Below are 17,899 nucleotides of genomic sequence, written 5' to 3' on the forward strand. Positions count from 1 at the left end.
TTCTGTGCACAGAAGGCATTTCCACTGTCTGCATTTCATTTATTCTTTATCTTTTGTTCTTATTTTGACTAACCGAGAGGCTCTGAAAACCTGCTGATGTGGTACATTACACGTTAACACAGCCCAGCTCCTCAGGTACATGAGTCCAATCAACTTGAGAACATTGAATGCTGGTAAGCAAGGTGAAAAGAAGGCTCCCATCCTGCAAAAATAATGTCACTTCAGTGCTCAGTATTGCTGGAGCCATTTTAACAACAAAGAACATATGAAAAATATAAGTAAGCAATAGTTAACTATCAGCAGAAAATCTCTTATTACAGTAAAGTACAAAAATCGCATTACTAATATCCTACTTAAATAGGTATCATTGGGAATTATCAGACTTAGTAATCAACACACTGACCAAGGACAAGAAAGATCACTTAAGGATTACATACCAGATCATTCCTTGATTGTAGACCAAATGCAGTACATTCTCTGCAATTTTGAATTCTCCATATTCTGGCTACAATAAACACAGTATAGGATGAATACCTTGTCTTCCCCCCCTCAGATCATTTATTACAAGCATTTGACTGATTCAGTTTTCAGACAGCACATAGCCTGAAATGTCCAGACCAAATACCCACTTTTGACAGGTAGTGAGAACACAGTAAAACCTACTCTGTAGCAGGGCATTGAACTAACTGCAAAGAACAGACTTCAGCCTTTCATGACAAGATCTGCTTGCTAACCAAATATTACTTAGCTTAATTTTCTTGAAGGACTATATGCTTTTGGTTCTTGCTTCTTGGACCACTATCTCCATTATGGATTTGTTGTGACAGCTACAGAAAAGAGGACATGGGAAGCAACCCATGCCCTCTCTTTTCCAAAGGCCAAACTACTCACCTTTTTCTCTAGGACTGTTATATCTCATTTTGGGAAAAACAAAGTTTTTGCACCACAACCATGGGAGTAGGCTTGAGAAAAATACCCAATCTTGGCATTTATCCTATGCCCTCCAACAAAAACCCTCAGTGTGAGCTGTGCCTTTATAGACACATGCTACCAAGAAATTATGTATCTGTTGAAAGGCTTTAAGAACATCCATTACTAAGGGTAGGAGCCTAGCTATCTTTAACATCTTAGTTTCATAAAATAAAAGCCCGTACTTACAAACTTGCTTTCTAGATCCCAGCACCAACAATCGCTTAAATATCGGACACACAGTCCACGGAAAAAATCAATTAGCAGGATGCTTGCAACTGTGAAAATCATGTCGATGATTGACAGCTTTAGCATCTCCTGAAATACATATCGTTCCAACACAAAGTCATTCTGGAATAAAACTGCCTCACATACAGCTCTTTTTCATTTATCCTTGTATTGCATATTTTGGCTCCAGATTAGTACCCTGATGAAATATTATTTGAATATATAAATTGATGCTTTTGAAGCTTTTCTTCTTTGACTTTTCCCTTATTTGCCTTTATTCTGGCAATGAGAACAAATATAATCAAACTTCCAATGTGCCTTCTACTGCTTGCACGAATATAACTCTGGTCATAGTGGCTTCAACCTTTCTTTCTAATGATTATCTTGAAAATTTTACTCTGCTGAATAGAATTGTTTATTATCCTCGCTGTTGTAATACACACTGGATAAGTGCTTCACAAGGAGAAATGCTGATTCCTCATACAAAAACACAACCCATTGACAGTAAGATCATCAAGCCACAACAGAAATCTGTTTAGTGCTTATAAATGAATAGTTATTCCTTATTTGACCCTTAAAAACACAAAATTACATTAAAAAAAGATTGTTTCCAAGAATCTCTAGCCCATTCTGAAAAAAAAAAAAAAAGAAAAGAAAAGAAAAAAAAGAACACCAATTAGAAAAAATACCTGATGTCTGTGTAATAGGGAGAGTGGCTATACAAGAATAGAAGTCAACCTAATAAACCTGGGAAGAGATTTTTGCTCCTGATGATCAAGCAAGTCCTTTAATACTGCTCACTCTTGAACAAGGAGCTAAGCAAGTCAGTTGCACGCTAGCGTCATTCTTACTCCAGTGGCCTGGACACAACACATGTGCAGCACTGACAGAGACCAATATGCACCAGGATCAAATGACAACTTTTGTATTATGCATCCAATTAAATTAGGGTCTGTATCAGCATCATACATCTATAAAGATCTGCCTGTGCAGAGCTGAAGATGGAGACTGAAGCCTGGCAAAAGGACATTCATACAACACTAAACACATTGTAGATACTGAACAAAAAACAAAGCTTGGATCTATGGCTGTATCACTTTGTATACTCTTCGCTCTTTCTACACAACCCTTAGCTAAAAATTCAGAATTTACATGAAGAAAATCTCTAAAATCGAACACAGCCCAACATGATATTAACTTTTTGGTCAAACATGGATTAGGAATTAATTATTTAAATAACATAAGAATTACATACTTGGCCAACATAGGTCTCCCAGCACTGGTCCTGTGAATTCTGGGTATTATAGGAAACTGTTTGGTTAACCTGTGAGTCAGGGACTGTCAAGCTTTGAGTGTGAGACTCTTCTGATGTTACAATGCTGCTTCTCGTAATTTGTACATAAGGAATAGTTGTAGATAAATTGTCTTCTTTAGAAAAAGTTTTGGTTACTAAGAAGGAGGTAGAATTACTTGCATCATTGTTAGCTTTGGAGCCCTGAAAAAATAAATGTCCTGAAAAGCTGCATTTTCACATGCTGTTATTACTTGCAGTACATACAAAAGCCCCATTCCTTCAACAAGGCATACATACACATAAAGACATTTCTTCATGCATTTTCAAGCAGCCATTAGGTGACTTTCAAGTAGTCACCAAAGCCTAGATGCAGATGCAATTTTAGGACAGCACTAAATGCTGAGTGGAGGTCAAATATTTCCAACTACCTAAGGTGTTGACTTATTTGAATAGCCAAACAATGCGTATGTCTATTTTCTTACTAGACATCAATGATTAAATGGATCCAATTATCCTAAAAGACTACAGATATTTGTAAAAGAACATTACAAAATAAACTTTACAATCCTATCAAGCCGTAGTGTTTTTAATACTTTGATTTCAAACTAGCTTTCACCTGACTTGATATATATACATATTACAATAGAAGGAATTCTATAATAAAGTCTATAAATCTATAAAGCCAACTAGTTTTGCACATAAGCAAATATCATTAAACTTACAGCGTCACTCATGATGTTCACTTTATCAAGGAGAGCAATGATTAAACTGTAGAGATTTCCCAGATACAGAACAAGAACTCTGAAAACAGCAAGAGATAAAGGTTACTGGCATCGATATCCTACGGAATTCTTACCCTCTGGTTTGTCTGAAATAAAAACTGTGACCAGAATGCATCTTTCCTCTTCCTCCTTTGCTCTTCCCATTCTTTCTACACTGCAGAATGCCCATACCTGGCAAGCTGAAAGCGAAGAGTGGTTCTTGGATGATACATCTCTAGAGCTGCCACAAGCTCAAAAGCAGAGGGTGCGATCATGGTAATCAGCGACACAACTACGCTTACCTACAGAACAGAAAGATGCAGCATTTTGTAGCTTTGCTTGTTGATCTCCTGTAGTGCCTTGACTACTGATTGAAATCCTACTACATGTTTTGGTGATTGATTTTCTTGAAGAATAGTCATGTTAAACAGTTATTATTGACATCAGTAATAACAGCTGCTGGGATCCAAAATTATAGATCTGGAATCTGCTACTCAGGAATCTTTACTCTAGATATATTCTAGCTTTCAAATTATTACTTTATTAAATAAAATTATATTTGTTGAAAATATAAGGACAGCATCTTCCTCTGAAACTGATGAGTATGTTCTCCACACCCACTCACTTCTTATTCTCAGCAACCACTTGTTCCTCTGAACTGAAATATTCACAGAACGTTCCATATCTTTGTCCTGGTTTCAGTTAGCACAGAATTAATTTTCTTCCTAGTAGCTGGTGGAATGCTGTGTTTTGGCTTAGGATGAGAAGAGTGCTGATAACACCCCGATGCTTTAATTGTTGCAGAGCAGTGCTTATACTAAGCCAAGGACATCTCAGCCTTTTGCTCTGTCCTGCCAACGGGCAGGCTGGGGGTGCAGTAAGAGCTGGGAGGGGACAGACCCAGGACAGGTGACCCAAACTAGCCAAAGGGGTATTCCATACCATCTGACGTCATGCTAAACAATATATAGGGGTGGCTAGACGGGGGGAGGGGGCCGGACTGCTCGGGGTTAGGCTGGGCATCGGTCAGCGAGTGGTGAGCAATTGCATTGTGCATCACTTGTTTGTACATACTATTATTACTTTCCTATTATCACCATTGTATTATTATTGTTATTATTTTATTATTATTTTGTTATTATTATTTTCCTGTCTTATTAAACTGTCTTTATCTCAACTCACGGGCTTCACTTTCCATTTCTCTCCCCCGCCCCAGAGAGGGAGGGGGAAGGGTGAGCGAACGGCTGCGTGGTGTTTAGCTGCCGGCCGGGTTAAACCACGACAATCTTTCAGCTGAAATCAATGGCCATTGTCAAAGCTGATTCCTTTCTAACAGCTCTTTTTAGTCCCTTGGGCCAGTGTTCGCTCAGCTCAATCACAGGCACAAACGTAGATTTGTGAGTGACAGAGGAGAGCTTATGCTTTGTCCTCATGAAATAAGGGGCAACTAGAAGTGCAGTCTCTGTGAAATGAGGACCTGCAGCACTTCCCTGCCTGTGTCAGCTCTGCTGACACCTTGGTGCAGAGCAGAGACAGACAACGTGCAAAGAGATCCAGATAACTACAGCTCTGCCCTATCTCTCCTCATTTCTCCTGGCTCATCTCTCATGAGCACACTATCACTATGGAGAGCCCCAAGACAATAATCCTGCTTCTAACACAGTGGTGACAAATGCAACGTACCTCATTTTTTTCCCAAAGAGTCAATTCCTTTTTGGTATGCTCTAACCTTTGGGATCGATCCACGACAAAATAAATGATGTAAATACTTCCAGCAAGTGAGAGAAGCACAAGGATGTTTGCGATAATCCTTAAGCTTATAGTGACTGCCCTGAAAAACAAAAAAAATCACACAGCCAAAACAGTAGGCTGTCTTTAGACACAGGGGTCTTTTCTAACATTTTTTTTTTTTTTTTTTTTTTAACAAGTATGAAAGGAGCACACAGCCCTGCTATCTGCATTGAAGCAGTGCTTTGGAAGGTATCCCCAATCTTATATACATACAGATTTTTGGTTTTCTTCTTTTCCTGCTCTTCCAATATAGCTTCCTTGAAAGAAACACAACATTATCATTTTAGTAGCATTCAGCAAAAATAACACATGCATCTTTTGCAAAGAGTATTAAGTATATTAATAAAAAACTTTACATCCTGGAAATGCAAATAGATAAACACCTCTCTGTTCTGCATAACGTTTTGGAAGTGATAAGGGAGCTTAAGAATTGAAGGAGATTTCTGAGAAATAAACATGCAAGTAATAAAATATTTGTGCACTTTCAGTCACTTTTGTCTCTTACTGTGCTGGACAGGTCCCGCTAACTTGTGTTGTCGCAGTGGTTTCATGGTCTACTAGTAGAGGTTTACACTACTGGATCCTTTTTGCAGGATGTGCCTTTAAAATCTCTGAGTCAGTAATATAATACACAACTGTCAAAAGCTATCCTCAGTCACTGAAATAACTAAATCTCATTATTAATTTGTCTTCAATGTAGTTTAAAGTAATTTGGTTTCATGATTTATATGAATACACTAAATTTATGAAGTAAATTGCTTTTGAGGAAAACCATTCCTGTTTTTTAAATTCTAAGTGGAAAATATCTGTATTTAATTCACTTTTTAATATTGATGGAGATGTAAGGTGTCTCTGGACCACTTGTTACAGAGAGATGAAATAAATCAGTGCTTTTGCATTGTTAATGTAACTTTGATTCTACTGTTCAATAAAATTGCACCACAAGCAAATTTGTTGCAAATTTTCTAGCTTTCTGTCAAACATATGGTGGCATTAAATAAAGCATTTCCCAAGAGGAACACAGTGGTCATGTATGGACACAACAGACACTATGAAAAGGAGAAACAGTGTCAGCAGTATGATATTACTGCATCACCTCACAGAGGTGTGATACCAGCCCTCCCCTAGGCAAAGACATCAACGAACACCAAGAAACAACAGAGTGCAAGAAAATGAGAGGAAAAGAGTACTTAACTTCCAACTTAACAAACAAATCAGTTCTAAAAAAATTATGGGGTGGATGCTCACCCGAATGCTATTAACTATGGCAGCAGCTTTGCTCTCTGCAGCCTCGGGATTTCCTATTAAGTAGTCCCAGGCACAGAACAGTCTCCAACAGAAAGTGTAATTTTCATCAGAGGCACTTGCTAAACTCATTCTTGAGTTCTTTGCCATTCTGGACCAGAAAAAAAAAAAAAAAAAAAAAAGTTGTTGAAGTTGTTGATGTGTGAAGATAAGTATCAAGTCAGTGGTTTGGTTCATAGTTTTCAGTTGTCTTTGTTTTAGAACCATGAAAATTTTGTGGCAATCAGTGTCACTGCTGGCAGTTCTCTGAAGAAAATAAAATAGGATGAGGTTGCAAGAACAAACTTCACTTTTGTTCTAGTGCACAAGAGACTCAGGGTGGAAGGGCAGTTTGGTATTTGCATTCTTTATAGCTAATAAAAAAAAAGAAAACCTATCTCACTAGAGCTGTGAGCTAAAAGGGCTTTAAGATTTCCATGTAGGATCCAGCTAGAAAATGCTATAACATACCGCATTTAATGTGATTATGAACCAATCTGGCAAAACTAATTATCATGCAGAAGATCTGCTTGTTTTTGTTGCTGTTTTTTTTTTTTTTCATCCTCAAAATATATGTTATTGTCAAATAGAAGCCCAGTGATGTTTTACAGACTTTGGGAAAAAGAAAAAAAAAACACAACACCTATTTGTCACAGCCAAGAATGCAGAGTATTGCAAATGCTAAGAAATGAAATGAAGATTAATAGCTTATGAAAGAAAGGGCATCTAAAAGGACAGTGTTAAATGGACTACAATAATCAGGCAAGCAAGAAGTCAGTGGGCTAAATCAGAAAGAGAAAAGCTAATCATATCCAGAAACTGCAGATGTGTAAATCAGTGTCAAGCGTATCAGTGACCCTGGCACAAACTAGCAGCTAGAATAAAAATAAATGAAAAGGGAAGGATCAGTTTTGAAACAGAAAGTTATTAAAGGCAACTCTAAAAATCACCCTGGACTGCACTGTGCCAGATAAATAGGTATCTAGAAGGGAGGAGAAAGTGAATCGAGAGGATACAGTGACCTTGCCCTTCTGTAGGCACTGCACATTCCCGGATTTATGGCCAGCACTTTGTCTTGCTCTCTCCTAACTCCTGGCCCTTAAACAGCAAAGGAATTAAGCTCATGTTTGAATGGGATACCACATACCAGCTGAAATGATGCAAAAGATATTACATCTATGACAGCATTTTTATATTTGTGTTTCAGTAGATGGGAATAATAATGCTTGAAAGCATTACATATAAAATGTTAATTTCTGTCACAGCTATATTTAAACCAGTAAAGAGGAAAAGAGAAAAACTTCCAGGAGAGTCAGACCTCACTTTCTACAAACATAAACCACACAGATCCTCTGTGCTGCCCTCCTTTTATAGACTGGGAAACCGAAGAGAGAGAAAAGATCAACAGCAAGATAAAGAGCAAGCTATAATTAAAACCAGTCTGCCACCCTGCTATTAGTAGGTTAATAGAGCCATGCAGGATAAAGGCAGAGGAAATGGGATAAATACACCATTAACTGCCAGAACATGTAAGCTTATGAACGGCAACAAACGGGAAATCTTACTTCTTTAGGAGAATGATGAAGCTGTAAGCAAACACTGCCATTCCCACGAGGAAGTAGGCGAGGGGCAGCCGGTATCCTGCTTTCCCGATCTTCCTGTCCCGACCATAGTAACCGTAAAACAGAACAGAGTACTGGAGGTAGCCCTGCAGAGAGCAGAGTTGGTAAGTAAGGGCAGTAAATAACAGCTACAACCAAACAGTGAGGGGTTTAAAATAAAGAGTGAATTTAGCCTTGCCCCCAGTGACCAGATGGTGTCCAGGTCTTGAGCAGAGGCGATGCGCTCCTTGGGAATGGTCTTGCTGACTGTGCTGCCAAACGGTGCTCCGGCCAGCAGCTGGGAAAAGAGAGACAAGGTCTGAAAAACTGCACAAGCACCTCCAACCCTCAAAGGCCTGCCCCCCATTTGGTATATCAGATGGCAAGGACTTTGGTCATCCTGCCCCAACTAGCAATTCCACAAGAAATCCTGCATTTGTTTTCTGCTAAACCAGATTTTTTTGGCCATCTGTGGTCTACCTATGAGGTAATTTAGTGCTCTGTAGACATCTTCAAAATGGCTGAAAAATGAAAAAGAGGTCAAGTGAAATCATTAACTATACATATTTAAAATATCGTCCATTTCAATTTAAGCATTTTAAAATTAAATATAACAATATTTGATCTCAAAATAGTATTTTAAAATTAAATCCACTTTTACTTACAAAATCAAAAAAAGAAAGTGGAAAGAATCTTTTCCATTTCAATTTACTTTTTGTGTGTGTGTGTGTGTGCGCGTGCTTGGGGAGGCTTTGCTTTTTTTATCATCTTCAGAAATTATAAGATAAATCAGACATTGACATGTTTCTGGTGACACCACTGAAGCACAGGTATGTGAGGCGAAATATTTATTAATTATTTAACAAAGTTAAAAAATAGCCTTATTTGCATGCAAGACCTAAACAAAGTTATGGCTGTTCAGACTTCTAGAAAATGCCCTCTAATGGACAATAAACCGGAGCCTGGAGGGAAATGTTATGTTTTTCTGCCTGTAAATGACATTAGCAGGACCTGAGTGTACTTAACACCAACTGCAGCTTTTAGGATTTGATTCTTCATTTTAGTAATCGGATACAAACATATTCTATAAAAGCATTAGTACCATGTTGACAAAATATAATCTCTAACACTAATAGCAAAATTCTCTTACCCTTTGGCAGAAAAAAAAAACAACCTCTTAACAGTGGAATTTATTTTAAATAATTTATTTATATTGATGTATGCCTTTAAGTGTGGCATTTGTTTAATTCTGAAAGGAAAGTGCAACAAGTAAGCATTTTCTGCAAATATTAACCATACATTCTTACCTCTGGTAAGACTACAAATGCTCCTGTCATTATGGTAAGTACAATATTGATTCCAAACAGCCATCTCAAGAAGATGAAATAAGAGGCAACTCCAGACCCAAAATGACCTTAAACCACAGAAAATAGTTATCTGAGCTACACGGTCTATAAAAGCTCATATCATTTATTCAAGTATTTCTTGAAGACTAAAGCAAAAGAAAACCATGCCTCATTCATGCAGTGCAAACAGCAAGGTCATGAACATGTTAGCATGTCAATGTGGAGAACACAATTCCAACACAAACTCTGTTGGGGAAGTTTGATAATTACCATCAGTATTTACACAAGAAGCTGCCAGTGTGGGTGACATCATGCAGCCATTTCCTTTGCTGAGGAAGCACAGAGGTATGTCCCAGCCACTGGGAGGATAAGCACTGCCCTAGGTCATGTCCATGACACCGACACTGGGGCTGGCGACGCAGGCTGTATGCCGCACGTGGTCCTGGGCACATCTGGGCTTGGCCTAAAGATGCTGCCCCACGGGCTGCAACAGACTATGCCCAAAGCTTGTTGCTCTTAAACAACCACAATGGGCAATAGGACAAAGCTGATTTTATTTTTTAAAGCCACCTGACACTAAGATCATAAATGAGAACTCTGCAGTGTCTGAGGCATCAGGAAAAGTAGAAAAAGCAAAGTTCTAAATGAAAATCGTGTTGCTGCTCAAAGTTTGTGTTTAACACTTCCTCCCAAGTACTATTTAATTTAAAAGTAAGTCAATTCAGCAAGTGCTTTACTGTTCAATCCCATTCAATCTTTATACTTACTCTCAATTTTTTTAATTCTCATTTCCCAAGGAATAAAGAGGACCACAAAATTATACGCAAGTCGAAGAAATTTCCTCCAAAGCTGAGGGAAAAAATATATGTATATAAATAAGTGTGACAATTTTGCATGGAAAAGGAAAAAAAAATCCATCACAGCACTTTGCTCACCTCTCTTTCATCTAGTACCACAAGAAATACTACAAACATTAATTGCTGAGGTCTCAGAGCATGTCTGTGGGTTGAGATGGGCAAAGGAAACCACGGTGAGCTTTAGAAACACACAAAATGTGAATGGGCCCATGACCCCTTGACTCTGCTTACCAGCAGACAAATACAAGTTACAGAGAGACATTTATACACCTTTGTGGGTACAGTCAGTAGCCATCAACCCACACCTTTCATGCACAAGGGCCAGACATACAGAAGCTGCTCAGTGTTGCTCCTCATCGCTGCCCCTCAGGCTGGGGCTGCGGAGGGAGGTGCTGGGGGAGGCAGCTTTCACTCTGCCTGCACCCATCACCCCTTTCCTCAGCCTGCCAGATGGGGTTTGGTTGCAAGATGCCTGGAAACAAAATGACTCCACAGCATAGGCCTTTTGTGCAAGAAGTTGTGAAGACGTATAACTAGACCTGAGAGTTAAAAACAAACCAAAACCAAACCAACCAAACACAAAAACACCAACACAATACCAAGGTCCTCAAGAGGAATTCTACAGATTCTCTATTTAGATCAACTAAGCCAATACAAATCAGTCTCCATATACTTCATGAGGGAATCCCACTGCACTAAACAATAAATTAAATTTCTAGGGCAAACAAATGAACGTACAACTAATTTCAAATTTGAAGAGAAGCAGGATACCAGTTTTTCTTAGAGGACAAAAACTTTTCATAATTCAACAACAGTGAATTCAACAACTATATTCTCATCTCTGCGTATTGCAATTGGCACCTACAGAAAAACTGTGCTTATGCTTTCTAGAATCCTTATTCAGTCCCCATATTTTGGCATGCTCAAAGCAAAGCATCTTCCTGCACACAGTGGAATGTGCATGTAGGAGAAGATCTGCATGAGCAAAACTGAGTGTAGATTTTGATTTGTTGAATTAGAGCTATACCATGACAGTATCAATAGAAAAATAACATTTGTATATCTTATTCATTATAAAGTACATTTCATAGTACAGCTAAATATTTAAAAAGCTCTATTTTAGTCAGCAGCAGTGTCAATATTGTATCATGAAATTTAATCTCCTGAAATCAAAGAGAAGTAAATCACATTTTAATTACTGAATGTATCATCAATCTGTTTGGCCAAAGTTAATTAATTTTTATGGTGATGCGAGTATTTTTATTGCATGAACTGGAACTATTTTAATTAAAGAAACTGTAGATGTTGTGAGTTGCATGGCAATTGCTAGGATTGCTACTTTTGTTTGAAAACAGAATTCACAAGGCTGAGACTGGAATCAAGCAGCTTGTACCAGTTGTGCTGTAGTTTCATAAAGTACACAAAGATATCCATGTCTGAGTAGTATAGTTAAAATTATAATTAGATAACTATTTTTTTCTGTCTACTACATACCTAAAGAAAAAAAGGAAGGATAATTATACCCTTGTAATCCAGAGTATGGATATCTACATTAAATGTAAAGAAAAAAATAAAATTGAAAACAATTGAACTGAAAAGCAAAATGCCTTCAGTGCCAATATCAAAGCAGTAATAAGTACTTCACCTTCAATTTTTATAAATCTCAATAGGAATGGCTTGTCCAGTTATGAACAGTGCGTATTTTGCCAATTTTACAAGCTAATTTAAAAATGGGTACACTTAACAGCTTACCTCTCAGTTACCTTGAGACTGTTGCTGACATCTTACAGGTTGAGGCAAGTGTTTTGTTCTTAGCACATTCTCAAACATTAAATTCTTATTCTGACAATCTAGTGCTTGTTTTTATTGTGGTGCATTTTTGGTCACCACATTATTTTCTAAGAAAATACTTCCAGTTTAATAAACAATTCAGCTCATTCTGTTATACTTATTATTATTAATTTAGCCCTGAAATAAAGGATGTATTCCCTAATTTATGCTGAAAAAAAGAATATCCTACACATAATAAGTGGTGTTAATTAACTTCTGAATTATATCTCTGTGCAGAATGTCTTCAAGCAAAAGCATGCAGTAGAGGCAATTAGATTAGATACAGGTTTGAATCATTGTGAACTCTACAATGAAAGTCTTGATTTTGTTATGGAAATGGGAATAAGAACAAAAGAGAGCCCAGTATCTGATTTACCAACACACATTGCAGACCCCTGGCACATCTCTTTCTAGTTAACATGCTAGTTCCACTGAAGTCCAAGGCACAAAAAAGTATTTAACACCATCCTACTTCCATTGCACTTGCCATACACAAAAAGGCAGAACAAGAAAAGATGAGACTTTCCTCCCTCAAGAAGCAGTACTTTTAACTTTTTTCTGTATGCCACCATAACAGAAAACCAGCTAGGCATGCAGCCTTTCACTTGTTTACATGAATAGTATACATGATGTTCTATTTTACCGTCACAACCCTGACTTTTAGAATTAAGATGAATTATATCATTAAAAGTCTACTCATTATGATGACACAAATATTCTTGACTGCTTAAATGACTAATGACCTCTTCTCTGTTGGTTGCATATTAGGGACAAATTCCTATGTGTTATTAATTTCCAGCAATTAGGGCCAGGGTCTATTTTTAGTGTTATAAATAGATTTGCTAAGATTAGATTCAAATTATTTGAGTATTATGCAAGCAAAAGCCTTCTTTGACAATGTATTTACAATAAGCTACTGTAGGATTGTCTTCCAAAACAAAAGCTAGACGCATTTTTCATACTAAACTATTGAACTGTGGCCCCACCGTCTGCTGAAATTGCTCTTCAGAGAATACTGACATTGTATTGTTGGTATCCCATTCCCATCACCCCCTCTGGCAGACATCAATATTCAATATATTTATTTGAGAAGAAAGCTTATCCTGTGTTAATAGGAGATCCATCCCTCACACATTAAATTAGTCTGCAAAAATGTAATTACTATATTCACAATTGGGAAAAAAAAAAAAAAAGAAAAAAAGGAAAAAAGAAAAAAGAAGCTTTTAACTCCTTTTTCTTCCCTCTACAGGATCCTTGAGATGGAGATCAGGACAGCACAGAAAACATACACTCCTGTGAATAAAAACTGCAGATGACTATAGGTATAGAGATGAGCTGTATTTTAAGAAGCAGCAGACATACCTCTGCACCAGCAGCTTGGTAGCCTCTTGTTCTAGTGAGCCTCCCTTCGTACTTCAGCACGATCTCCTTTGCCTGTCTGCACAAGAAGGTGGAATCATGTTTTACATCGATGCCGTTACTCTGAACCCCTAGCTCTTCACAGGCAGCAACTAGCAAAATGCTCTGAAACACTGTCATGGACTATGTCACATTACAAAATCCTTAACCAGGCAAAGCTTTTTTTTTTTTTTCTTTATCTACTGAGGTTTTTACTACCACTTTAAAACCACTGAGAGCTTTTTCTGAGAAAACTTGACATTAAGAACTTTTACTGCAGGGAGAGTTCTCTCTCTCTCTCCCTCTTTTTTTTTTTTTTTTTTTTTTTGGTGTGTGTGTGTGTGGTGTGTGTTTTTCCCCTGTGTCCTTCTAATTCAAATCTTTCTTAAAGCAGCACACCCAAAATGACTAAAATAAGACGACTGTCCTGATGGCATGTTTAATTTTATGTGGATACATAAGAATATAGTATAGAGCTGTTTCAAGATGCAAAGAGATTCATATACGATCCTAATGCTGCTCATCCTCTATCTTTAACTTCAGGAGAAAGTGGATGAGGACCACAGTAAAGTCATCAACACAGAAGTCATGTAGGAGCAGGGAGACATCAAGTCACTACTCTGTGTAACAGAGAAAAATCACTTTGTTTCCAAAATTAAGCAAGGATCCTATTGCTGCTGGGACTTCCTCAGCACTACAATGCCATCCTCGCATCAGACAGTGTTTTAAGAGAAAGAGGCTTGATGAAGAGGAAAAAAAGCAAGTCCCAAACAGACCATACTGTGAAAGACCTGACACAGTTTAACTGAAAGAGTTGAACACCCACCCTTTGCATTGCAAATATGGCTGTGTTAATATAACGATTGAGATCTTAAGCTGTGAAACATCATGACCACCCCAAAAGTGCCTACCAGCACGCATTACTTACCACCATTTACAATATATTACCTGAAGATTACAACCAGGTCTCATCAGACCATACTCACACTGTGCTTTCCTAGCTGCTCTTAATCATTTCTGGGCTTGTTCCCTTTCAGCTTACGCTGGAAAACTGCAGCTGGAAACACGGTCACAGTCAGTAAGCCTGAGAGCTTCTGTGCAAACACCGTTACCTGAGCGCCCGCAGCTTCTGCCTCATCGGCCACGGCCTGCAGCGGATGTTGGACATGATCTCCTTCTGGTACTGGATGTTCTGAAAGATCTGCTCGGGGTCATGGTTGTCAGCCTTATCCTCGCTGATATCCTCATCTGAGTTGCTGACGGTCCAGCACACACCCCACGAGAGAAAAAACAAGACAAATTATTACCCTCCAGCTCCCCAAACTGTTGATTTGTACAGTCCTCAATCTATGAGAGTTACATGACAGCAATAAGCTAGGGAATATGCACGACCTTGTTTTTAGAGTTGATGAAAAATTAGGATTGTTTCCCCAACTCTAGGACATGCCTTTTCCTCCCCACCACCTGCTACTCAGCCATAACTCATCCATGCTCCCAGCAGGAATTCCAGTCTTTGCTTTCCCAGCCTTTCCAGCCATGCACCTTTTACATCAGGCTAGCAAGACGTTCTGTATATTTTTCTGGAACAAAGTGCTGTCTAAACATTTCCAGCAAGAGCACTTAACATTCATTTGCTTGCCTTGCAGTGTTGGCCTTTTACTTTGATGGTAATAATGAAGAAGTTTTTCTTTGTTAAAATGAGGGGAATAAATGCTAAGAAATTCTTGCCCTTTGCTCCTGTTCCCTGCTGGGAGGACAGGAGCATAAGACCCCAGCACACCAAGAATTACATATTCCTGTAAAAAAAAATTATGTGTTCCGATGCAGATTTCTGTAAATGCTTATTAAATCATCTTTTCTGATGCTGTCACCACATTTGCTAAGCTACAGCTCTCTCATCTCATTTTAAACAGGCTACTGTAAGTGACACCAGCAATATTCACTCTTGCAGGGACTCACAGCTAAAAACCTGTTGCTACAATTTCCCCTTGCATGATACAAACAGAACTGAACACTTTTGAATCACTTTGAAATAAATCAACCTAAACCTTTTCTTGTAACAGCATCCAAAGGATATACTCGGTCAGATTGCTGGTCCATTGATCCACAGTCCCCACTCTGACCTTTGGTCACAGTGGATATTCAAGGGAAATTATAATACACAGGAAAAGTATAGAGAGATTTATTACCCTGATATGCCCTGAATTCACTGGAGTTATGCTGAAGATGTTTATGATGCAGTATGAAACGTTACTTTTATGAGAAGAAAAAGAGAAGAAAAGAGGTTTAAAGTACATCTAAAAATAGAGAGAGAAGTGATTTTTCTCATGATCCTTTTAACATTACTACACTCTGACGAAATGAAAGGCAAAAGACAAGACCCCACATTTCTGCCCAATAAGGAATATTTGCACTTCAGAAGAGAGCAGGATGCCTTACCTGTGGGGTGGCTCCTGGTAGGTGTAGATGCTGGCATGCCGCTTCACTGTCTGGTACTTTTTGCAGGACTTTGCAGTTTTTACTGCAGCAGCACCTGGAGCTGCTGCCATGGTGGGAGCTGCTGCCAGCACCAGGTGAAACTCTGCCTCGCTAGAAGAAAGCCTTCAGCTCACCGGTCAGCTGTTTCCTAAGCAGGCAAACGTTATTAAGTAGAGAGCAGCGAGAGAGTGCCGAGCCCTGATCAGAGGATTGCTGCCTGCGCCTGGTGCTCCTGCAGTGGCAGGACCTGAAGCCTGGCAGTGTGTGCATGCCTTAAAGCGGCAGCACACAGCAGCCAGGGTGCTGTCAAGTGAAATTCCTAGGAGCGGGGTAGAGAACAGAATCCAAGGGTGGGCCAGCTGCAGTCCTTAAAGCATCACTTTTTCATGGATGAGGTGATCCCTCAAAGTGCCACCCCACCAAACCAGGCTGGATCACGCTGGGTGATGTTTGCAATGACCGCACTGGAATGACTGTCATCATTGCTTCATGTGTCTGAGAGACCATTCGTGCCCATGTAAAGCAAGAATTGTTTGCATTTTGGTCTTTGCTAACAGACAAGTGTGAATGCATTTTCCCACAGGACTAGCAGGCCCTTTCCCAGGGGACAGCCCTGGCACAACACGAGAGCTGCTGATCTCCTGGGTCCCAGCCCCACCTCACAGTGTGATCTGTGCTCACTGGCCCCTGATGTATGACCTCTCTTTTGGAGGCATCAAAATACCTGCCATTCAGACAAGTACATGTTACCCAGCAGTTCACTCTTTCTCAAAAATTGTAGTATCTTAATTACTTTTCAATTCCATTAAGTACTGTAACTTTTTCACCATTTACTTTAAGCATCTTCTCAGATATTAATAATTATTCCTAGAGCTTAAACACAGGAAAATATTGCCATCTGATGTTCATTTCCCATTTCTTCAGCACTACTACTTAACTAATTTTATTACAAAATTAATTTCCTAGATACTAAATGCACAGCTAACACAAACTCACTTTAAAAGTCAGCAAATGGATTAGTGGTGGCAGCTTAAGGACCTGTATTAAATAACTACTTATCTTTCTCTCATTTTATTCAAGTCTTGGGGCAAGGTCTTGCATTTTTATGCCTCACTTCCTAACAATAAATACAGAGTATTTCTTCATTTCACAGGAATATCATGCAATTTATCACAAATTTTGAGGTACTCTGTGTCTATCATATGATGATTATGTATTATTCACAGTAATATACTTCATTAACAGCCATTGTGGGCATAAACTTCCTGAAGTTCCTATAGACAGCTCCAACACCACCTCTCCATGGTACTGGTATTGGATCGTCAGGACAGAATAGACTGCTCCACGTTTTGTTGGGACCAGCAACTTGCCACATCATCAAGTGAATTGCCAGGGCCTTTCTCCATCATAAAAGTTACAGGTATTTTAGGTCACATTATTAAAACAGAGCAAAACAGGCCAAAAAAAACCACCCTTGTTATTAGATTCTATTGACATAATTTGTTGCTCAGAACCTGGGAGGAAAGGGATGAGTTTACAGAGAGTTTTCTCTTGTTCCTAACTTGGTATTTCTTTCTGTAATAGCTCTGTGCACAATGTGGCAAAGGTTTCAGTTGCATAAATCAATGGTCTGTTGTAGTTAACTTTTATTTGCAGCCTCTGACAAGAAAGAACATTAAGTTCTCTCTGCTACATTTCCTGTAGAGAAGTGCACAGACTGCTTTTCCCCTTTGCCCTGAGCTAATCAAAAATACTGCCACTAGCTGAGAAATCCTACTTTTCCATTATTGTGGTTCAGTCCATTGTACTATACTTATTTAGCTAAATAATTAAGGGACTAAGAAGTCACAAGCCTCATTACCATGCAAGTATCTCTCAGACCATAAGTAGTGAGGCTTGTGAAGTCCAGAGCTCCAGGTGTATCTTGTTTGAAGCCTCCCAGAAATCAGGGATTTCCATTAGCACAAAGGAGAAGAGCCTCAGAATAGCTCCAGAAATGCCCCACCCAGAGCTCAGTGAAATCAGGCACCTGTATTCTGCACCACCCCTTTAAATTCTCCTT

At 38.8% G+C, this 17,899-nt stretch overlaps 1 protein-coding gene across 5 annotated transcripts in view; it reads right to left on the reverse strand.

Moving 5' to 3' along the window:
• TMC3 (transmembrane channel like 3) overlaps positions 1-17,899 on the reverse strand; it is a 43,180-nt gene that overhangs the window by 6,649 nt on the left and 18,632 nt on the right. For 3 of the 5 annotated variants that reach the window (XM_068696327.1, XM_068696325.1, XM_068696324.1), the window contains 15 exons: positions 14,472-14,615; positions 13,324-13,399; positions 10,042-10,123; positions 9,236-9,342; positions 8,128-8,226; positions 7,893-8,035; positions 6,292-6,439; positions 5,257-5,300; positions 4,936-5,083; positions 3,445-3,554; positions 3,214-3,292; positions 2,453-2,692; positions 1,159-1,287; positions 438-505; positions 74-202 (listed from right to left, as the gene is read on the reverse strand). In XM_068696327.1, coding sequence (XP_068552428.1) covers positions 74-202; positions 438-505; positions 1,159-1,287; positions 2,453-2,692; positions 3,214-3,292; positions 3,445-3,554; positions 4,936-5,083; positions 5,257-5,300; positions 6,292-6,439; positions 7,893-8,035; positions 8,128-8,226; positions 9,236-9,342; positions 10,042-10,123; positions 13,324-13,399; positions 14,472-14,527 — 1,658 coding nt within the window. In that variant the 5' untranslated portion in view covers positions 14,528-14,615. Of the gene's footprint in view, positions 1-73; positions 203-437; positions 506-1,158; positions 1,288-2,452; positions 2,693-3,213; positions 3,293-3,444; positions 3,555-4,935; positions 5,084-5,256; positions 5,301-6,291; positions 6,440-7,892; positions 8,036-8,127; positions 8,227-9,235; positions 9,343-10,041; positions 10,124-13,323; positions 13,400-14,471; positions 14,616-15,798; positions 16,333-17,899 lie in introns of all 5 variants that reach the window. The other 2 variants (XM_068696326.1, XM_068696328.1) reach the window with 2 other exon arrangements.

This window comes from Anas acuta, chromosome 12, assembly GCF_963932015.1.
Source record: "Anas acuta chromosome 12, bAnaAcu1.1, whole genome shotgun sequence".
NCBI classification, from domain to species: Eukaryota; Metazoa; Chordata; class Aves; order Anseriformes; family Anatidae; genus Anas; species Anas acuta.